Genomic DNA, 24,293 nt, shown 5'->3' on the forward strand with positions numbered 1-24,293 from the left:
AGCCAGGCGTGGGGCTAGGGATAGGACAGGGAAGTTCAAGTAAGCGAAAAGCAGTATGCAAATGTAAGGACTAAGTATGGCTACCCAGAAGTCCATGCAAATGACGGGTGGGCATGGTAGTCCACTGGTGATTCCAGAGTCACTAGTTGGAGAGAAGGGATACCCACAGCAAGCTGGCTAGGGAGACTAGGCATGTTGGAGACCTGGGGTTTTGACTGAAAGACTCTAATTCATTGATTAAGGAGGATGAACACCTGAGAATGATTCCAACATCAACCTTGGGCTCATGCATGTATTCATACACACATGTGCTATACCTATGAAAATCTCTCATATACGTCTACATATATATATATATCACAGAGAAACACACTAAAATTGGAGAGAAGAAGCCAAGTGGGCTGGCACATGGAAGCAGTAGGGCTTTAGAGATGGGCTTATCCCCAAGGTGATCAGGCGAGCCAGCTTAGCTTACTTGGGGAGTTCTAGGCAGTGAAAGATCCTATCTCAAAAAACAATGTGGGAATCACCTGAGGAATGACATGTGAGGTTGTCCTTTGGTTTCTATATGCATGTGCGCGTGCATGCCTACTCGCACAGGTGTGCGCGCGCGCACGCACACACACACACACTCACATACACACACACACACACACACACCTGTACACAAATACACACACACACTTAGGTCTACAGACAGTATGCTGCTGTCACAGACTAATAAGACAGTAGCTTTCTTTATTCATAAAACATGGGAACCAGTTGACGTTGTGAGAAAAGTGTGAGGTGACTGTGTAGTCAGAGAAGCCACTGAGGCAGGGCCAAATGTAGAGGAGTCATTCCATCAATGGCAAATGGCAGCCAGGAAGGGAGGCTCAGGGGGCAGGTCCCTTGTGTCATGTCAGAGTGAAGAAAATGGATTTTATCTGTAAAAGCGAAAGGTGTGTGTGTGTGTGTGTGTGTGTGTGTGTGTGCGCGCACGCGCGTGACATGAATGCCTAAGTCAGTCACAAAGCATACCCTTCCCTCTGTTTCTGATGGTTGAATTTTGAGGCAGGGTCTCATGTACCCAAGCTGACCTCATATTCTCTATGTAGGCAAAGATGACCTTGATTCTGGGGTGACAAGACTACAGGTGTGCACCAAGATGATGTGCTGTGGATAGAACTTCGTGCATGCTGGGAAAGCACTCTACCCAATGCGATTCAGCCTTAGTTGATGTTCATTTATTTTGTGTAAGAGTATTTTCAGGTAAAAACAGGAGAGTTCCACACTTGCTATACTACAAGACAGAGCAGCTGTGACAATGTTTGAACCCTGAGTCTTCCCTAGTCAGGGTCCATATGGCCTCTTCAAATTCAATTTGGTCTTTAAGTATGTCTATTTATTTCCTTCTGAGTATTTATTCTTTGGATTGTGTTTAGGGTTGGTGCATAATAAATGCCTGTTTACCTCCTCTGACGAGATAACGGAAGGCATTAGTCTAAATGCATATGTGGGATTGCAAGAAAACAATTTGGAAATTAATTTCCTGCTGCTCCCTCTACATCTATTCATTTAGTCATTTAACAAACATGCACTAAACACTTCATGTGGGCTGAGAATTATACTGAGCCTCGGAGCAATAATAGCAAACAGAATGGAGCTACTGACCAGAGGAGACAGGAATGTGCTCAATTGAGCACCAAAGGCTGGGAAGCAGGGTGCGATCTGCTCGCATCACTGCGACTATGACCTTAAAGATGATGTACACTTCTGATATGAGATGTGCCTGAAGGTGGGGTCCAACTCAGGCATACAGCATCCACCCACCCACCCACCCACCCACAGAGAGAGAGAGAGAGAGAGAGAGAGAGAGAGCGCACAAGTATGGTCATAATAATTCTGAGTTCGTGGCTTTCATTAACACAGAAATAATGCTAAACTTTCCGTGTGAGCATATCACTGTATGCAGGCTTGTTTCCCGTGTGTCATCCACTCATGCACACTTTGTAAAAGCATTACTTGGCCATGGCACTGAGAAGCCCTCCCTACAGCAGTTCTTAACCTTTGACGAATATTTAACTCTCAGAGCATTTTAAAAACAGGAGTGCCCAGGCTCTGTGCCAGAGTAGAGTCCAACCAGCTCTGGAATGGGGCATCATACAGTTAAGAGCATATTTGAAGATCCCTATGTAGGGGGTAGGCAGATGACTCTCTGAGTAAGCGCTTGCCACGCAAGCATGAAGACCTAGGTATAAGTCCCAGCACCCACCTAAGAAGGAGAGTGTGATAGTACACGTATGTAATCTCCATCCTGAGGAGGTGGGGCTTGCTAACCTGTGGAACATAATCTGTGAGTTCCAGATTCAGAGAAAGGCTCAGTCTAAAAAAACCCTCTGGCCTTCATATCTCTCTCTCTCTCTCTCTCTCTCTCTCTCTCTCTCTCTCTCTCACACCCCCCCCCACACACAATTTCTCTTTACTGCTGCTCTGCCTCACTCCCCCTATCCACTGCTGACTACCATCCATCCCTGAAGCTCTCATTGCACCCACAGCTCTAACCCTGACTCCATGACCCTCTCACCTCCTCGCTTCTGTTAGTCTAACAGTTCTATGGGATCGCAGAGCCCATGTGAGGGAGGTGACACTCAGGTTTGTTAGACGCCTCCGAATCCATCTGAAGGCGATGCAGCAGCTCGAGGGATGCTATCACGGCTATTTTATACACAAACTGTACCTCTGTGTGTGGAACAGCGGGTCTGGAAGGAATTGTGGCTAAGGCAATACTGTGAACACATAGTAGTTCACCACTTGATGGTAGTCTTCCTGCCAAATATTTAGACTAAGAGAATACAGAATCAGTCTTGAAAACTCACGAACTCCCATAAAGCAATGAGGGTAGTCCTTGGTGTGATCTTTTTACTCTAAGGTGAAGAAGCAAGAGAAGCGAAGTGTGTGTGTGTGTGTGTGTGTGTGTGTGTGTGTGTGTGCATACATACATACATACATACATACATACATAGTGCTATAGGTATTTATCTGTGCACATGGGAGGCATATATGTGTGTGTGGTGTATGTATCCATCTATGTGTGTGTGTGTGTGTAGGCAATGCACGCGTGTGTGTAAGGACTGCCCAAGCCAGCCTTACACTATGTATCTTTTTCTACATGGGTGTGTGCCCATCTGTGCACAATATTTGCCTATTTCTAATAAAGATGTTCTTTTGTAAAAGCATAGACAGAAGTTTAGATTCCCCAGTGTTTGCTCGAACCTCAAGGTACTCCCTATTTCCCAGCAAACAGGCAGGAGGGAAGAAGGGACTGAAGGTGCTTTCCATTCATGCCTTACCTTTGAGTGTGTTGTACGCAGCTTACTAGCTAGGAAATAGCTTACATGAGGCCTTACCTTGCTAGTTGGACTAATTGGTATAAAAAGCCTTGGAAAGATTTTCCACTTTGCATTATTACTACATGGAACTACCCCTCCGAGAGCATCTTCTTTCACGGCTTGGAAACAGACAGTCTACCCTGTGCAATTAGTTACAGAACAACAGGCATGTGTAATCAGAGGCCGGTATTCACCAATACAAAACATTTGTGTTGCACAGAGGTGGCCCTTTGTTGTAAATCACCTGGCTGGCAACTGTTAATTCCTGCAATTAGGAACAGAGGGACTCTCTCTTCAAAACCCTGCTGTCAGTGGAACCACGGGAAATGATTTCAAAGGAGAAAATTTCAGTTGGTCTGAGGTGCTCTGGTGAAACCCACACAGCAGAGGTGTGCGGAACACAGGGTGGGGGGCAGGTGGCTCTTTTTTGTGTGCATGTGTGCACTTGGGTCTGTATGAGCTTGTATGTTTGTGAGCATGCTTAGGCCAGATGCAGACATGAGGTGTTTTCCTCAGTCAGTGCTCCAAGTTAATTTGAGTGGGGGTTTCTCACTGAACCTGGGGAGCTCTTCCAGTCAGCTGAACAGGCTGGCTAGTGAGCCTCAGGGCTCCTCCCATCTCTGCCTCAGTACCACTGGGATGAGAGATGTGTACCACTATACCTAGCTTTTTCCAAGGGTTCTAGGGTCTGAACTTAATTGCTTACACTTGTACCATACAGACTATGCCATCTCCATGGCCCAGTCTCTGGCTTCCACTGAGAAACGCTCTGAGCTTTGTGCTGTATGAAGAGTGGCCCCAGGGAGAACCGTGGTCAGTACAAAGCTCTGTGATTTGAGCCCATGAATTTGACTTCGGAATACAGGTCATGTCTCCCTGGAAATTTCCGTGCAAGAGGTGAAAGTGCAACTTGGCTCATCAATACTTTTAACCCAGGAGGATTACTGGTTCCTTTAAATAGCCTTGAATCTATTTGGCCTTGCTTGTCTTAGGCTTTGACTGGACCAAGGGCCCAGGAAACAGGGCTGGGGAAAGCTGAACTGGCTTTATCAGACCCAAGTGTGTGCTAGCTTTTATGTCAATAACTTTCCTAATTGCTTTACCTTTGGGTTCTCTCTCTCTCTCTCTCTCTCTCTCTCTCTCTCTCTCTCTCTCTGTTTCCATGTCTGTGGGTGCAAACAGAGGTCAGAGGTTAACCTCAGGTGACAATCCTGAAGTACTATCTGTGTTAATTTTTCATGAGCTGGGACAACATGTCTGCCACCATGCTGGTATATTACATGGGCTCCAAGACCCAATCCCAGGTCCTTCTACATATTCTGTCTGATGAGCTATCTTTTGAGGTCCATTCTGGAGTTCTGAATCCTGACAGGGCAGAGGGTCATAAACTTATTTGATTGAGTCAGCAATATGCATGGCTAGAAAAACTAAACAACAGAAAGGCTGGATAGTAGGCAATTTTACAAGGACATCTGGAGAGTAATCTAACAGCATGTAAGTATGGAGTGCCAGGGCCGGAGTGGTCAGTGTCATAAGACCAAGACTGAAGTAGCAGTGTATACAGACAACAATGAGAGAGCCTGCTAATGCCCACATGCTGGATTCATGCTGAGAGACACCAGGACTCTGTGGATTAGGGATGTGGCCTGAGAGTCTATGTCCATCCCAAGTTCTCAGAGGTGACTGATGTAGGGCTAGACAACATATCCTTAACAACCACTGGGCTGGGTCTGAAGCTATGGATCAGTTGGCACAGGTGCCATTCCCCAACATTACATAATCCAGAATTGTGGCGCATGTCTGTAATCCCAGCACTTGGGAGATAGAACACAAAGATCAGGAGTTCAGGGTCATTTGTGGCTATATAGCGAGTTCTACATAAATGTGTGCAAAACCACTGGTGTGGGAAAACCCTAGCCTAGAAGAAGCACTGATGTAGGGTATCCTAGCCTAGGGGAACAGCTAGTGTGGGATATCACAATCTAGGGTAAGTGCTTGTGTGGCACCATCCCAGGCTATGTGAAGAACTGGTTCAGGATATCTCAGCCTAGGGGAAACACTGGTATGGGATAACCCAGTCTAGGAGAAGTACTGATGTGAGACTATCCTGGTCTAAGAGAAGTGCTTGTGTAGGATAACCCAGCCTAATGGAAACACTGGTGTTAGAAAACCAAAATAGCTAAAACACTCATCCTCAGAAGGTAGGGATTATATCTGCCTAAGTCAAAAAAGAGTATGGCTATACCTGGGATTCCGATCTGTATACTCTGTGGTCCAACCCATCAACTTCTAGGACAGCATCAAAGGTGAGAGAATGGAAGGGATGGAGAGGGTAAGAATAGCAAAGTGCTCACCAGAAAACAGTTATCTAGCTGTGAGCAAGAATAAAAAACCTGAAGGTATGTTAGTCATCCCACAAGTAAAATAATAGGATAAGACAGCATACAATCTTTTAAAAATCTTTTCAGCTACACTCTAATAGAATCTCATAGAATCTGGGAGAGATTTAACACCCTAGGCTGATGTCTGAAGAAGCCATTCATTTAAATAATGGCTCCCATCATGGTGGAGTCCCTGAGGAGACTCCATGTGGCCAATGGTCCATTGTGACAAGAAGCAGCAGTGTGACTGGCTCCTATGCCTAACAGTGTAAGGAGATGATGAGGAGGTTGAGCACCCTAAGCAGGCTTCAGTTCCAGCCTTACCCCTATCCCCACCCAGACACTATCTAAACACCCACCATTTTTGTCCTAACCTCACCATCATTATCAGATAATATTTACTGAGTTTACTCATGTGTGGGGCTCCATCTTTTACTGCACTCAAATTTTCTTCCCGACTTCCCTTTTTCTTTTTGGCTTGTGCTCAGTGGGCTGATTTCCCCCTTTGGCTGCCAACTGTGAACACTGTCCCCACCCACTCGATCAGCAATTCACTTCTCCGAGAACGCATCTAATTGTACACGTAGTGTGCCCACGTGGCTCTTTCCTGTTCAGGGCCAAGGAGCATGCTTCTTGGAGAGAAGGAATTGATCAAACAGTGAATCATACCCTAGGAATGTGCAAGGGTGGAAGGTAAGTACCCAAAGGGACCGAAGAATATTATGGAGGAAGGGCAGGGAAGGGAAAGAGAGAGAGAGGATGGAGAGAGAGAGGAGAGAGGAGAGAGGAGAGAGGAGAGAGGAGAGAGGAGAGAGGAGAGAGGAGAGAGGAAAGAGGAGAGGGAGAGAGAGAGAGAGGGAGAGGGAGAGGAGATATGAAAGAGAGAAAGAGAAAAGAGGGGAAGAACAGAGGAGAGGAAGAGAGAAGGAAGGGGAAGTGAGAGAAGAAATATACATAGAGAGGCATTCATACAGGAGAGAGAGATGAAGGCCAGAGAGAGGGATGATGGGAAGGAGGGGAAGGAGAGGCAGAGACAGGAAAAAGAGGAGAAAGAGAGAGAGGAGAGAAAGGAGAAAGAAAGGGGAGAGAGAGCAGAGAGGAAAGGGAGGGAGGGGAGAGAGGTGAGATAAAAGAGATATGAAGAGGGTGCATTTATGGGGGAAAGGAGGCTAAGAAACTATTATTTCTCAGGGGACACCTGTTTACAACTTCCCTTTGTTGGAGGAAAACATTATCATTCTGTGGAACATGGGAGGCACTTGCCCTTATACCTATCAAGATCCTTACCCAGTCCAGCCTCTCCTCCGCCCTCTTCCCCAGCCTTACCTCATCAAGACATCTCTCATACTGTTCTCTCTGATTCTCGTTTTCCAGAGCCAGGGCTGAATTCTCCGCCTGCAGTAAGAGACAGAAATAACACCCATAAATCAATGAAACGTTGTGTTATGTGACAACTCATTCAATATGGTTGCTAAATATACCTCCCCAGGACCCTAGGTAATCTCTTAGAAGTACCTTTGACAGGTTTGCTCTAACTGCTATTATAAGAATCAGAGGGATGACTCCTGTCTTACAGGCTCGCTCACAAGCATACGTTATCATTCTAAGAAATCGGAACTTGGTATTCCGAACGAGTCGAAAATCAAATCATGCTCTATGCATGGCTGTTCCCCAGAAGGATGCTAGTATTTATCTTATGCTATGAAAATGTAAGAAATGCTTACATCTACTACATTAAGACTTGGCATGGTCTCGAAGCCTAATACTTGTCGTGGCCACAAAAATGAATCTCAGGCAAAGTTTTCAACTTGAAAGACAAAGTCTAGGTGCTATTCTTGGTGCCAGCCAGTGACTCTGGACTATACACTCTGAATGATCCTATGGCTCTCTCTCTACCCTGCTTCCTCTAATTATAGCCCTCATGCTCCTCAAAGGAGTGGCCATGGGAGTGTTGATATGCTATCAGTCTCTTTCACTGCTGTAATAAAAACAAGTTGACAAACGTGTGTGTGTGTGTGTGTGTGTGTGTGTGTGTGTGTGTGTGTGTGTGTGCGCGCGTGTTTCTTGCTCATAGTTCAGGTAAAGTTTATTGTGGTGGGGATGTTAAGGTAGCAAGGTAGCACCATGACTGGCTTTTTACATGAGTGGGTTATGGGGATTGAACTCGGGTCCTTATGTTTGCACAAAAGACCACTATCCTGACTGAGCTGTCTCCTCAGCCCTGGAAGGAGCACTCTTAATCAGTTTGCTGAGTGCAGGAGGCTTTGAGAAGGTATACAGGTTAGTGTGTTCCCTTTATAGCCTCTGCACATATGCACGCACACACACACACACACACACACACACACACACACACACACAACTTTCAAAAACCATGTAGACTTCCACACACCTTCCCTCACATCACAGTAGTAGACATTTAGCTGCATCTGCTCAAACACTATTCTTCCTTCCCATTTCTTTCCTGCATGATCGAGGCAGGTTTCAGACAAGACACCATTTGTCCCTTGTGTGGGTTAGGATGCTCTTGAGGATGGCTATGGATTTCCTAAAATACATTTGTACGCTATGGTACTATGGTCCACACTTCTCATTTCAGTTTCAGCCTTGGACTGGTGATGCCCTCTAGAATGAGTTTTTCTAGTTCATAATTCGTTTTAATACCCTCTACCCTTTGATAGAAATATCTCCTGTCTGTGTGCTGGGGACTTCCTCCCTTCCCCCTCCCTTCTTCCCCTTTCCTTTCTCCTCCATTTGATTCCTTTCCCTATATTCTGTTCCTCTTCTCAGTGTTCCTCCTCACCTACCCTCTTAGCCCCTTCCTTTCTCTTCACCATTTGCACTTCCCATCTCTAGCATCCAATTCTTACAGTGAGAACTGGGCTCCTACAGCAGTTATTTCCTGCCTCGTTCCACCCCCCACAGTGCCCAGAAAACTGTTACACTAGGAAAATCCATGCTAGGGAGAGGTGACAATATGTTCTCTTTCAGAGTAAAGGTATTAATCAAAATTCTCTGTTCAGAGGTGACCAGGTCAGTACTCTGCTCTCCCATCCAGGGGCTGCTAGGCAACTCATTTGTTTCTGACAGTGTTCAAATTTAATTTTCCCTCTTTTTGATTTCATTTTATTGTCCTGAATATGTTAACTATTAGCATGATTACAGAAGTCAAAGCTACACTGAGAGGCATGCAGTGCGACTCTGCTTCAGCACTCCCTTTCTGTCCAACTCTATGGTAGGCTTCTTAGCTGTTTGCTCTCTCCAGGTTTTCTTTCCTCCAAAGCCTCTTTAAAGCAGCACCTTTTGCTCCCTCGCCTCATTGCACATTTAGGCACGACTGTCCCGTTTCCACATCAGTCTCACCAGTTTATCAGATGCAATCACTCAGCTTACCCGCACACAGGATCCTTGGATTGACTGCCTGCTTGGCTGCGTGTCTGCCTGTGCACCTTCACATGTGTGCCTTTGAACAAGAGCTTGTGTGCCTTCACATGTGTGCCTGTGTATCTGGAGGCTGGAAGTTGATGTCAAGCTGTCTGCTCACTTATTCTCCACTTTACTATTTTGAGATAGGGTCTCTCAGTGAGTCTGTAGCTCATTAATTCATCCAGGCTAGCTTGTCACCAAGCCACAGGATGCTTCAGTTCCTCCTCCCCAGTGCTGGGGTTATAGGTTACCTGCAGCCGTGTCAGAAGTTTCTTTGTGGGAGCTGAGAATCCAAATCAAGCCCTATGAGTGCATGCTGGGTATTTTACTGACTGGGCTATTTCCCTTCCCTTCGAGGACTCTTACACCTCACTGTGCTCTTATTTTGGTCCTTTTTATTGGATGATGATTGGTGGGGGATGGTCCTACATTCACTCTTATTTCCAGACCATTTTTAACCCCCTTTCCTCTTTCCCTTTTATAACATCTCTAAACTGTACCCCCTCTTTGCCTCACTTTCCTTGAGCACGGCATCTTTCTCAGGAAGCAACATGGATCAGCCATTTTGTGCCCTACCTCTCAGCCAGCATAGCAACTCTGTTCACACTGTGCCCAGTGCTGATACTGGGGCTCTAGGCTTTCTCATTCTCGATGTGACTTTTCTCCCAGGCTTCCTCTGCATCTTCCCTGGACACAGGCTATGGCTGTGCTTCTGTGGTACACTACAGGTCACTTTCTACTTATGGCACCTTGAAGTTGAGTTCTGTTGTTTTCCACAATGAGAAAGGCGTGCCATAGGATTTCATTTCTTATCATTATTAATCATTAGTAGCATTCATCAATTTGTTCTTGAAACTCTCCAATACACAATTCTGTCTTTTTCCTCCTTCTTCCATGCCCTCTCTTTGGGAAGGACTGAAACTTTGGTATTCAACCCAGGGGTCCATCTTTACCAAGCAGCTAGGGAAATTCTCCACCATTATCTTGGTTATATCCACTCTAGTTCTAGCTCCTCAATCCTTCCCTTCTCCCCAATATATCTACCTCTCAACTTCAAGTCTTTTTTTATTACCTTCTGTGTCTATTGCAAATAGCACATGGATATGAGTTCATCTCCTTGGGCATGGATAACCTACCAGTAGTCATCCCTAGCTAAAGACACATGACTCTTCCTCTCCACACAACCACTAACAGCCAATATGAAAACGGGAGCTTTGCCCAGCTTGGTGCTCTTTCCTCGTAGGCTTGCTTCACTTCTGTCTTGTTGAACTTGCTTCAGGAGCAGCAAAAGCAATCACTCAGTTCCTGCCCCCAGCCCACATAGGAGGATAGTCTAGTTTGGTTCCATTGTAGATATTTAGGGGAGCAACCTGTATTTCACTTTGTGGCTTTATAGTTCTTTAAGGGACAAATCTGGGAGAGATTTGTCTTAGTCTATAAAGTGCTTGCTACCTAAGCTCAAGGATCCAAGTTCAATCCTGAAAACTAATGCATGCAAGTTAAGTATGGTGGCATGCATCTGTAATCCCAACCTAGGGAGGCAGAGACAGGGCATTCTTAGTTAGAGCTTCCTGGGCGGCCAGCCAGCTTACTCAGTGAGTTCCACACCAGTAAGAAACCCTATATCAAAACCAAATTGGATGTTACATGCAGCACGATAACTGAGGTTGACACATGGAAAGGTATTTTCACATACAATGCCACAATGTGTGGGGACACACACACACACACACACACACACAACACACACACACACACACACACACACACAGAGGGAGGGAGGGAGGGAGGGAAGGAGGGAGAGAGAGAGAGAGAGAGAGAGAGAGAGAGAGAGAGAGAGAGAGATAGATACAAATTACTCAACTAAAACAACTTAAGGTGCTTAAAGTATCAGGACAAGAGTTGGAGCTCCAATCCTGTAAGATGACTGCGTTCTTGGGAGAAAGGGTGTTTGGGATGGGATCTGCTGACGCAACTAAGGAGACTGGAAAAGAGAGTAGAGACAACTGTGGCAGCCAGTTTACATGGTTTCACTCTAAATATCTTGGGGGAAATCATGCAAGGAAATAAAACGGAAAATGAGAATTTATATGGGATGCCTGCATCTCGCCTCTACCCACATCAGGTTACAATAACACAATGATTGATCCATTCAGATAATTACCATCATTACAGTTTACGTTACCTGCCTCACATTTACTGTTCTGACAATCCATTACAGCCCAGCAAATTAAATACAGAGAGGGTGCTAGCAAACACAGTCACATTTATGGCCACTGCGCTCAGTTACAGAGACATGATTTAATTGATGTAATCCCACACATCCCAGGAGACCGTGAAGATTTTAACAATTATGCCCAGGATACTAAAATGATCTTGAACTCATGATTCTCTTTAATCCATTCATATTTATTAGAGATTCGGGATTAACCCACTTCCAACAGGAGACAACGTGTAAAAAGAAAAACCACAAAAATCCTCTAATTAAGTGTGATTTAAAGAAACAGTGGATATTTATATAGACGAGTTGGGGAAAGAGAAAAGAAGGGGAAATGCGGGCATCGTTATTGAGAATTATAGAAATTAGAACATATCGTGTTGCACTTTAAATATGCTATTAAGTCAGGATACCCAGAGGACTCAATTAGAACCTTCAAGCACTTGCTGCTGGTGAATCTCTGTGTTGAGCTTCATCTTTTACAGTGATCAAAACTTTTGCTAGATTTCATCCTGGACTGAAGGTTTTCCATTCAGGATAGTGAGCTAATGACTCCAAATGATACTGATCTCTTTAAGTTTGAGGTCTCATTTGTAAAACTTCTCTTTTTTTATTTTTATTTTTATTTATGTGTGTGTGAATGTGTGTATCTACACATAAATTCAGGTATATGGTAGAGACCAGGCCTCTAGACTTTCCCTGGAGCCAGAGTTACAGGCAACTGTGAACTAACAAACATGGGTGCTGGACCCAGGCTCTGGTCTGCAATAGCAGCAAGTGCTCTTAACTAAGAGACAACTCCCCAGCCCCATCCTGGTTATTTTGTTTTGTTTTCTAAGAGTTTAATTCTTCTTTGCAAACTTGTAGATGTGAAAAGGTTGGACACTCAGTTCTTACTTTCAAAGTACTATTACATTTTTATTCGGATGCAAATGAATGACACCTTAAGCAGATTTGCATATGAAGAGACAGGAAGTCAGTCTTTAATCATAGCATTTCGGATGCTAGGAACTGAGCTGTTTTGCTAAACTAAGGTGATCATCTGGGAGAAACAAAGTGTTTCCTTTCACCTTCAAATCCTAGCATGCCCTCTTTCTTATAAGCCTTAGGACTTTCTTGGGATCACAGTCCCACATCTTATAAGGTGGAAGAAAAGAACATACAGAGCTCACAGTTCTTCCTAAACTGTAGACAGGAAACAGTCACCTATCCAGAGAGTCACCTATCCAGCAGGTGCTGTTCCTGGACCAGGTGCAGGCTTTTCTTTTCAATTAGATGCCAGCAATTCAGGGACTATAAATTTCTTTAAAAACATAAAAACAAGTAAGCATACAACACAACACAACACAAGCTGTGAGTGCATTTTATTCCTGGATGGGTTCTCACAGATGTGTTAATAATTATATCTAATGGCTCAAAAAGAAGCTGGAATAAGAAACGAATTCATGGAGATTTGGGGGGCACTCTGATTTATTTGCTGATGTAGTGGCACATATCTTTATTTCTCTGCCATTTTGACTGTAAACTTACATTTTATGTATCTGTCTATAGGGACATACACTAAGAAGTCTTAGGATGGGGATCACCACATGGTTATACTGGCTAGTTATTATTCTCAGCGCAACAAAAACTAAACTTACTGGGAAGAAGGTGTTTCAGCTTAAGAATATCCTGGATTCAAAATGTGGGGTAATTTTTGTTTGTTTTCTAATTAATGAAGGAGGGCCCAGCATACTGTGGACAGTAGTGTGATCACCTGCCAGCATATCATGGGCAGGTGATCCCAGGTTGTGTAAGAAAGTTGGATGAGCAGGAGCTAGTGGGAGCAAGCCAGCGAGAAGCATTCTTCATGGTAACTGCTTCTAGCTCTTGAGTTGGGTTATTATTGGCCTATTTTCTTTCAGTAAACTGAACTAAGCCCTTTCCTCTACCAAGTTGCTTTTGGTCATGGTTTTTATGATAGAAATGAAAAGCAGACTAGAACCATGGCTCAGAGAGTAAAGGCACTTCAAGCCTGTTGAAGCAAGTTTGATTCCTGGAACGCACATGATGAAGGGAGAGAATAAGCTTAAAAAGCTGTCCTATGAATGCTACATTCATGCATGATGTGGCATGTTTTGTACCAACCCTTACCCATTCTTATACATCATAAATTCATCATAAATAAATAAATAAACAAATAAATTTAAATCTATGAAGCAGAAAGGAATATATATTCTTGTTGCCTACTCTATTTCTCATTAAAAGAAAAAATGTCACAGAGCTCTACAGAGGTCCAGGGAATGTTCTGGAAGGGCAGTGATATACTTGAATAGGCCAATTCCACTGAAATAGAGTATGCAGTTGCATAAAAAGAGACTTTTAGGGATGAAGACAGATAAAGCCAGACATTGTCATAGGTACAGGATCAAATGAACATCTTTAGGAATTTACTCTAGTACCAGGCACAACACACACACACACACACACACACACACACACACACACACACACACACACATACACACGGACTGGAAGGGACAATAAGGGTATTGAAAATTATGATTATTGTGCTCCTATCAAAGCCATAACTTCCCTGAAATCAAACAGCAGAGCTGAAAAGAGTAAGACAGGCATGAGAGACATCACAACAGATCCATCAGCACTTAGATGGTGCTTGGAGGAGCAGGGCTCAGAAACAAGAATGGCATGAACTTGACATTCTGAGTCTCAGTAAAGGTGAGTAAATCCTTAGTAGAAATGGAGTGCAGGAAGAATAAGGAACTGTAGATTCTCCTTTTTCTCCAGTGTTATACAGAAAAGAAAATCTCAACATATATGTTGCCAGTGCTCACAAAATGCCTGCAGATGCTTGCACTGACATCAACCTTTAGTCTTTCCAATATCTACATGTTTTCATGAAATTTGTTTAGTTTCCCAAGGGTTCCTCATTTGAATTATACTTACTCTTTTTGGTTCCCTAAATAGAAGAATACTGACCAATTGCTTAAGAATTTACATTCAAAACAGGAAGAATTAAGCCACATAGTATTTGTGATTTAATCTGAATATATGGCCCAATCCTTGGTCTCTCCCTTCAAAACAAATTGTCTCACAGGGAGTGTACTAGATGTACAGTGTAGGTCACTAGGCCTGCCCTCAGCCCAGCTCCCCATCTTGTCTGTCTCAAGAGCCAAGAGTTGCATAGCAGTACTTTCCAACTTCTTTCAAGGACATTGCTCAACAGGGGGATGCCACGGGGGATGGGTGTGTCTCCAAGTGTTTAGCTGAAATGAAAACCCTCACTGAAAACCCTCTGGGTTGGTCTGTCTTTTGCCATCCCCAAATTCCTTCACTGGGATCAAAAACAAAAACGAACACCTAACTGTAGTAAGGCCACAGCAGAGGAATTGTTGTCACACACCTCAGAATGAACCTTGGAAGAAGCAGTCTTCAGTTTTATGTATAGGAAACATGAACTGTAACCTCTGTCAGATGTCAGGCCCACCAGTGGGAATGTCGGTCTAATTACTGCCAGGCCATGGGAACAGCTGTAACTAGGGTGCCTATGGGACCTACAGGAAATAATGATGGTGGTGATAACAACAGTTAACAAACACTAATGACATCTGAGTAATGCTTGCCATTCTCCATGCTCAGCAGTGGCCAATATACTCTCTCTCTCGATACTCCCAACAAACTACAAATGGGGTATACATGAGCAATCTGAGGTTCATTGTCTTTCTTTACATGACAGATACATTTCTTTTTGTTTCTTTTATTGGATTTTTTTAAATTTACATTTTAAATGTTGTCCACTTTCCTGGTTTCTTCTCCAGAAATCTGCTATCCCATCCCCCCTTGTTTCTATGGGTGCTCCCTCACCCACCCTCCACTCCCTCCCACCTCCCTGCCCAGACATTCACCTTCAGTGGGGCATGGAGCCTTGGCAGGACCAAGGGCTTCTCCCCCTCTACCCCCCATTGATGCCCAACAAGGTCCATCCTCTGCTACATATGCAGATGGAGCCATAGGTCCAACCCTGTGTTCTCTTGGGATGGTGATTTAGTCCCTGGGCACCTCATATCAGTCTGAATGGCTAAGAGCAAAAACTCAGGGGAGACAGCAGATGCTGGCAAGGATGTGGAGAAAGAGGAACACTCCTTCATTGTTGGTGGGACTGCAACTGGTATAACCACTCTGGAAATCAATCTGACAGTTCCTTAGAAAATTGGACATAGTACTACCTGAGGACCCAGCTATAGAACTCCTGGGCATATACCCGAAAGATGCTCCAACATATAATAAGGACATATGTTCCACTATGTTCATAGAAGCCTTATTTATAATGGCTAGAAGCTGGACAGAACACCACACATTTCTAATGATACCAGAACTACGCCAAGTCAGACAGCAAACATCTCCTCATCCTATACTTTTAAATGTTTGACTATGATGGGAATATAGTGAAACATATGTTTTTTCAGAACCCACACTTCAGATTTGGATATCTAAGAGCTAAATGCCTGCTTCTCTACACAGAATTTGCAGGTGGCAGGGATGGCTTTGTGAACCTCTGGGAATAAGGAGAGTTAATATCTGTATATAGCATGCTTATTTCTCTTATTCACTTTAGCTCTGAACACTTCCCTGCTGGCTTTGTGTTGTGAGTGGGTGCAATCTGGCAGGTATTTGGAACTGGTTGGACCCTGAGATGATAGGGTTGAGGGTTGAGGGGAAGGGTGACAGAATTCCCCACTGAGAATTAGGGCAGAGAAGAACAAATACATCGATATACAGCCCTGTGTAGGTGCAACAGCTAACAAGTAGGTGTTGTTTGATAACTGGCAGCCATCAGTCATTTTAATGATTCCTCATCTTGAATTACACAAAATTCTACCAAGATTATATACTGAATCAAGATGCATACCATGTACTTATCCAGTAATGTTTACAAAGGTAGTACATACAAATGATGTATCGGCTAAGAACAGTTTTCTAAAAGCACAAGCTTTTCAGTGGCCTATTAGTAGTTTAAACACATTTTCCAGGTTCTTTATGTGGGATAAAGTAGCCAGAAGCACATGATTACATCCTAGCTACTGAAGACTGTGGGCCACTTAACAGCGTTTTGGCTTTAGTTTGTGTGTGTGTGTGTGTATGTGTGTGTGTGTGTGTGTGTGTGTTTTGTTTTAATAATTGTCTGTTTTTTTCCTCCATTTCTTTCTCCTTCTTTCATTTAAATTTTAGAAGACTCAAAGACATATATGAATTCTGTATGTAATTCCCAGCTAGCTCTAGAGAAACATAACTTTGAACCTATGCTACATGCTGATAGTCCTTCCTAATTCACTCCCCTAAATGTTTGTGCACACTTACTCTTCTCCAGATGCTGTCAGCTGGGAATAACCCTGGAGTTGTATAGTTATGAGCCTGAGGTCAGAAGAGGGAGCAAGTCTGAAGTGCTGCTTCTCAACATCATGGGGAATACTCATTAGGGGGATGAATGCCTGGGAGAGCCTCAAAGTCTGACAAAAGATCCTTCATCTGTACTTTGACTAGTTCTATGGTTTCATCTCATGCTTCCAGTGCACTTGGAAGACATTTCTAGCCAGAATTGTAGCCACCCCAATGGGTGCAACCTGGGAGGCATTAGAAAGGTGAGAAATGTTGTCCAGCTTACAGATGGTAAAGGTAAGTGTGCCCCACAAAGACTCCTAGTCCATATAAAGGGGAAATGTTACAGTGAAGTCAATTCTGGTAGATATAAGATACTTTTCTGATATCAGACAAAAGGAAGAATAGAGCACTCCACAAGATCAACTGACCTTACCTGTGTATAACTGGGATCTTTTATTTTTTGATAAACCAGAGAGAAGATGCTCCAAAATGTCATCCTCCCTCCTCCCAAAAATTGTGTTGCCGAGGATGAAATGAAGGACCTTGTGCATAGTAGCCAAGTGCTTTACCACTGAGCTTTGCCACTGAGCCTAAATAATTTTCTAGTCAATAGAGACCACTGCATATTCCAAGAATTGTCCAGCTACAATTACCAAGTATCTGGTTGACTGTGTGGATAGCATAGTGGTTAAATAGCTTGTTGTGTAAGCACAATGACCCAGTTTGATCCCTAAAACCCATATAAAGAGCCAGCTGAAGTAGTATATGCTTCGGTAATCATATTACTGAAGATGTGGAGACAACTGGATCTCTATGGATTCCTGAACAGTCAGATTAGGCAAAATTGGCTAAATCCAGGTTCAGTGAGAGTCTATGTCTTAGTAACCACATTGAAGGTAGACAAGGGGTTAAAGGGAGGAATAACTAAAGAACTCTGAAAAGGACATGGGGAAAACTCTGGTAGAAATTTACTATAGTATACACATCTACACATATAAAAGGACTTTAAATGGATTAACCCCTGAGGGATGGCAATCCCTTTAATGGACACCATGGGAAAGCAAATAAAAACTCTGGTGCCAGGGGTGAGTTACCTCTTTTTGAGTTTTTGATCAGTGGAATACCTCAGAGTTCCCATCAAATATTATCATCACTCTTCTTGGTTACCCTCCAATTTGATGGTGAGAATTTTTGCTGAAGATACCACATACTTGAATCATCAGACATGGGGGAAGCCAAGGTGGTATTGGTCTGGAAGCTTTATCACTGTGGGTTAACTCTCTCAGTGCTAGAAGGTACTATTCGCATTACTAGGGGAGAGAAGAAATCTAAACTGCTGGGAACATGGCAGGCTACTGTAAAATTGCCCAACAATATATGCTTATGGATTCCACAGTGGCACTAGTGTTATGAGAATAACCAATCACTCTTTGAAGTCTGTCTTCACAAGATAGAACTCATTTCTGGTAAAAGAACACATGGGTAGGTGTGCTATAAACCCTAGGGCAGAACTTACTACTAATTACTACTCTGATAAATACATTAATGTTCCTCCAAGATCTTATCTTTACACTCATAGTTTAGTGTAGGTCTCAACCCTTCTGAAAGGAGTTTATTTGTGGAGCAGCCAGATAATAATACAGAGACTCGCGGCTGGCCAATGTGCAGATAATAAAAGACTGTGAGTTGCTCAGGTCAAAATGGAATATCTATATCACTCCCTCTATCTCCAAGGCATCATCACAGAACAGACAGAAAGATTGTAAGGGCTGGGTTATGGAAGACTGATACAAAACAGTATTTTCGGACATGACAGCATATTGTACACACAAATAGCTGGGTCTGCATGCATGACCAAGACCCGCACAAGATTAAGACAGCCCAAATCACAGCAGTGATCAGAAAGGGAGTCACAATGTCCCACTCCCAGCTAAGGAGCTGTCAGCCATTGTTGATCTCTGGGCAGTAAATCAGTTTTCAACTGGATGGACACTACGGGGCTACACATTCTTCTTAAGATGGCCCCATATATATACTGGCAACACTAAGTAGATCTAATAGGTTTAATAAAAGAATACATGAAGCTGAAATGGAAAGTGGGGGGAAATATGGGGGAGTAGGAGGGGACAGAGTGAGGTGGAGTTGATCAAAATATATTATATGTATGCATGTTAATTTTCAACAATAAAAACAAAGACGGGGAACTTCTGAATATTGACAATGGAGATTGCCTCTAACCTCCACAGATAGATTCATGCTCAAATACAAGTACATCAGCCACACACACACACACACACACACACACACACACACACACCCCACAGAGAATACACAATATCTTCATTTTCATGAATTTGTATAAGCAATTGTCCAATGGTAAATAGTTACAGATTCTGAACTGACAAAGAGAATCATAGTTCAACCCATTCACTAGTTATACATTTACAAGGTGTTGAGCAGATACAGTGCAAATTTGTTCTGTTCTTTGAATCAGCGAAAGGGTTAAGCCAACTTCCACTAGAATCCATGAACTGAGCTCAGTTGTGTCAACCAGACTTGAAGGCAGTCTGTTGAGCAGAGAGGAGAGTCCCCAAACCAGAGTGAAGTCTCATGAAGACAAATGTGGATGAAATGTCAGGCAGAGAACAGTAAAGCTTATTTCAGTCTCAACAGATGGCTGGGAAAACAACGTCTTGTTGATCTGCTGCGAACAAATTAAACACGAGGAACCCTTCTGTAGGATGAGAGAGTTTGTGTTCAGTATCTGCATTTAACAGAGGCATACACAGATCTGCACTAGGGCTTCTCGACTTCAGCACATCTGACATTTCAAGTTGCATCCTTATTTTGGAAAGCTATGCTGCGAGTGGTTCATTGCAAGCTTGCAGCCCTGGTCCCTATCCACTTGTTGTATACCATAACATGAACATCCTACTTCCAATTTAGAGAGTCCCTTGGCCCAGTAGCCATGGCAACAACTAATCTATGCAGAATGCCGAAGAGGTGGAAGGTCTGTGGTAATGATAATGGAATTATGGAATTATTGCCTCTCCCTAGTAGATAGAGAATAGGATGGTCACAGGACCTTCTCCTGAAACCAGCCATTACACTTTCCTAACCCGCCTCCAGCCTCAAGTGATAGGAATTAGGAAATTGGCTGAAAACTGCATTCTATGATGCAGCTTCTATGAAGTCATTACCCATGACAGGGTAGGACTTTGAAGTGATAAACCTGTTTCAGGGGTACCCAGGATTTTATAAGCAAACCTTGGTCATTTTCTATTAAAAAAAAAAACTCATTGGTTCAACAAATTAGAATTAGACTGAATCTGAACTTTGGTCTGTTGTTGGTGCCCTATCTGAGGGATTGAGAGATTGTCTTATGTCTCCTCAGGAAAAGTTAACAATGTCACCGTGTGCCATTACCTCCTTTCCTCGTATTGACAACAAACAGTGTCAAGAGAGTATGAGAATATCTAGAGGGTTGTGTGCATATTTACATAGACATGCACCCATTTCTCTACATGCATAGATATCAATGTCATCAGAAATTGTATGACACTTTAAATTTCAACATATTTCTAAACTTTTAGTTATTGAGGATTGAGGAATTAAGCCTGACTATATACTTTTGAAGATGAAGATAACCAAATAGTGATTAATTCTCTCTCTCTCTCTTTCTCTCTCTCTCTCTCTGTCTGTCTCTCTCTCTCTTTCTCCCTCTTCCTCTCTCCATCTCCTCCCTCTCCCCTTCCCCCTTCTCCCTCTCTCTCTCCTTCCCCACATCCCCCTCCCCTCTCTCTATATACACATTTATGTGGGCATGTGTGTGGAGGCCATAGGTCAACTTCAAGTGTCCTTTTCAGTCCTCTTGACTTTATTTTCTGAGACACAGACTCTGACTGAACCTAGGGTTCACCAATTTGGTTAGGCTGGCCAAGGCAGTTTATTTTGGGGATCGTCCTATCTCTAACTCCATAGACCTTGGATAATGGACACATGCTTGACTGTTTTGGAAGTTCATGTTTGTAGAGCTTACGGAGTACATCATCTCCCCAGCCTCGGCAATTTACTTTTGGCTGTTAGTGATGAAAATAACACAGTAGGAGGAGCTCTGATTGTCATCAGATGAAAGAGAAAACCAGATGTCTACTTTAGGGATTTTTCCTCTTCTACCTACATGTAGCCTGGTACCTTGGGATAGCAATGAATGCTGCCACAAACACATTTTGAGGTTTTCGTGCTTTTGTTTTTGAGCGTGAACTTTCCAGATAGCAACAGCATGCTGCAAAGTAAAGCAGTCCTGAGGCTGGGGAGAGTGTGAGGTCCTGGGCTTGATCCTAAAACTGCTGTATGAAAAGCAAGGCATGCACTGTAATCTGATGATACTAACACCCGGGAAGCAGAAACAGGTGGGTCCCTGGCTCGCTGGGGTAGCAGGCTGGCCTACTTGCTGAGTTCCAGGTCATGTGAGACCTTATCTCAGAAATATGGATGACAAGTAAGGACGACACCCTTGGTTTTCCTCAGGCTTCTACATGTACATTCATGTGAATGTCTACATATCTACATACACAACAGAGGTTACAGACTACACTGATCTTTGGGGGGTGGTTACTACGAATACAGATAGATTTTGATGAAGTGGATTTCTAAAAATATTTATTTCCATCCTTCTGTTCTTCCTTCCTTCTTGTGTATGAATGTAGGCCTGATTGAGTTTATGTGCACATGTGTGTAGGAGGCCAGGGAGGTCAGAAGAACGGGAGTTACAGGCAGGCATATGCTGTCCTCTGAGTACAGAGAAATGAATCTAGGTCCTCTGCAAGAGCAAGAGACACTCCTAACCACTGAGCTATTTCTTGGAGCCCATGAAGCGGATCTTAATTTTATCTTACAACATGGTAGAATGTGTGTCCTATTACTAGATGTGCCAATCTTCTCAGAGCACATTCCTTTGATGCATTAAGTGGCAGACTGGGGTCTCACATCTACTCAGCTCCGATTAGGTACCAGGGCAGAGCAATTATCTAGTCAACTGCTCTAGAGGGAATGTCATCTCAGAGACATGACCAAGTTCACACCTTCATAATGAATCAGACAACTGCTCTGGTGTGATGGCAGCTAACACCTCGCCCATGTGAACTGTCTCTGTAACCCCAGGAAACATTGTTCACATTAAGGTTGAACTCTATTACAGCGTCTCACTTTAGATTCTAATTAGCAACTCAGTACTTACAAACGTGAGCCTGTTTAAATGCTTTGTCTCTGAGTGGAAATACATTAGATAAAACATGTTGTATAAAATAGGATTCTGCCTGGAAAACATATTTGGTATGGGAAAATATCTAATCTCTCATTTAAAAGTACAATAACATCTCCATATATTTTAAAGCTATCTTAGAAAGTATGAGGCTTATAGACCTGGGGGGTGGGTGGGGATGGCTCAGTGAGTAAGGTGCTTGCTGCTCAAGTATAAAGATCTGAATTTTGATTCCTAGCACACTTGTAGGATCCAGGATTGGTGTCAGGTGCCTGTAAAGCCAGAGTTGGGTCAAGCACTGAGATAAGAACATCCAAGAGTCTTCTGGCCAGCCAGCTTAACCAAATGGCTAGCTCCTGGCTAAACAGAAACTCCCTCAAACAGAAGGTGGAGCATAATAGAGGAAGACATTGGACATCAACTTTTGGCCTCTGCAAATGCAGGTTAAAGGTACAGCTGATCACATTGTCATGTACACACACACACACACACACACACACACACACACACACACACGAGTGCATACACAATGAAGTTTTGTGGACTGGATTGGGAAGGTAGCTCAGACAATACAGTACTTGCCACCCACACATGAGGGTATGGGTTCAGATCCTTAGGACTAATGGAAGAGCCAGGTGTGGTGGCCTGCAGCTGCACACAAAGCACTGAGGACACAAAGGCACAGGGAACAATGGGGTTCGCAGGCTCACCAGCCTTGTCTACTTAGTAAGCTCCAGAACACTGATACTCTGTCTCAAGAAATAAAGTGAAACCTTACTGGCCACACACACACACACACACACACACACACACCCCTAAGCCAGTGCTTTGAGCATTGAGTCAGTGCAAACATGTGTCTGGGGGCTGAGGACCTGGGTGTAGGTTTGAAGGTTATGGTAACATTCCATTACCCTCCAGCTTCATGAGTCTTAGACTTCTGGCTGGCCTGCAGCTGGATTCTAAAAGTGAGAGGTTCTCATTTATAACTAGTTGGAGGCCATTGCTTTAGAGTATTTTTAGATTTCAGGATTTCCATACATGCTGGATTTTTTCACTATATCTATCTGCCTATGTGCCTGCTTGTCTGTCTGTCTGTCTGTCTGTCTATCTATCTATCTATTCATCTATCTATTCATCCATCCATCCATCCATCCATCCATCCATCCATCCATCCATCTATCTATCTTTCTAACTCCATTGCAATTATTGCAAATAACATGATAATAGTACTGATTTTTAACTATGGTTACTAAAATGAGAAATATTTATTTTGACATGCATTTATGTACACAGGAACAAAACATTCTTAAATTTGAGATAGCCAGGTGCTATTCAAAGAGCAGTCACAGTATAACTTGAAAAGAAGAACAATCCAAGTGAGTAGAGGTGGAAAGGAGGTGTTTATGAGATGCAGGGAGAAAGCGGAATGATGGCAGCTCTGAGGAGTGCCCAGTTAGAACTCAGTGAATGAGCCGATCCCTGGTAGGTATCACAAATAAAGGTCAAGGGGAACAGAGTTATGGCAGTGAACTTTAAAAATACTGACAGGAAACAAGAATACTGGCTTGTCTCGTGTTGCCTTGCTCTACACATAAAACCATTAGTCTTTCACAGAAAGGGGTATTGACTTACACAGACTCTCATTTGTCACACCCTGTAGAGGACATTCAAAACTGCTCAAGTATTTCAAATATACTCAGCAAATTTGCCTTCTTGCATGCATGCAGTCTAGGGCTCTGAAAGAATGGTCAGTCAGAAAGGCTTGACTTTGTAGTGAGTCTGTGGTTAAAACAAAGTAGTGGCCTGAGGTCTTTCGAAAATTTTTATTTTCCTCTATGTGTGTGTGTGTGTGTATGTGTGTGTATGTGTGTGTGTGTACGTGTGTGTATGTAATGCATGTTCGTGCATGTATGTGTGTGTGCGCGTACATGAGTGTGTCTCTCTGTGTGTGTGTATGAGCGTGAGCACATGCACACACATGCAAAGGCCTGAAGTGATGTCAAAAGCCTTCCTCTTTCTCTTCTATCTTAGTTTTTGAGGCAGGGTCTCTCAATCAAACTCAGAACTCACTGATATGGCCAGTCTGCCTTACCAGCTTGCTCAAGGGAGCCTCTATCTTTGCCTTCCAAACAACTTAGTTACAGATGAATTGCCATTTCTGCCCAGCATTAACTGTGAGTCCTGGAGATCCAAACCCTACTCTTAAAGCTTGTTTTGCAAGCTCTATTCACTGCTGAGCCATGTCCCCTGCTATC

At 43.4% G+C, this 24,293-nt stretch overlaps 1 protein-coding gene across 16 annotated transcripts in view; it reads right to left on the reverse strand.

The window, feature by feature from the left end:
* The window catches only part of Nckap5 (NCK-associated protein 5), a 913,274-nt gene that overhangs the window by 213,565 nt on the left and 675,416 nt on the right, over positions 1-24,293 (reverse strand). For all 16 annotated transcript variants that reach the window (XM_017599040.3, XM_039091169.2, XM_039091162.2 and 13 more), the window contains one exon: positions 7,079-7,147. In XM_017599040.3, the coding sequence (XP_017454529.1) occupies positions 7,079-7,147 (69 nt within the window). The remainder of the gene's footprint in view (positions 1-7,078; positions 7,148-24,293) is intronic.

Source organism: Rattus norvegicus, chromosome 13 (genome assembly GCF_036323735.1).
Source record: "Rattus norvegicus strain BN/NHsdMcwi chromosome 13, GRCr8, whole genome shotgun sequence".
In the NCBI taxonomy this organism is placed as follows: domain Eukaryota; kingdom Metazoa; phylum Chordata; class Mammalia; order Rodentia; family Muridae; genus Rattus; species Rattus norvegicus.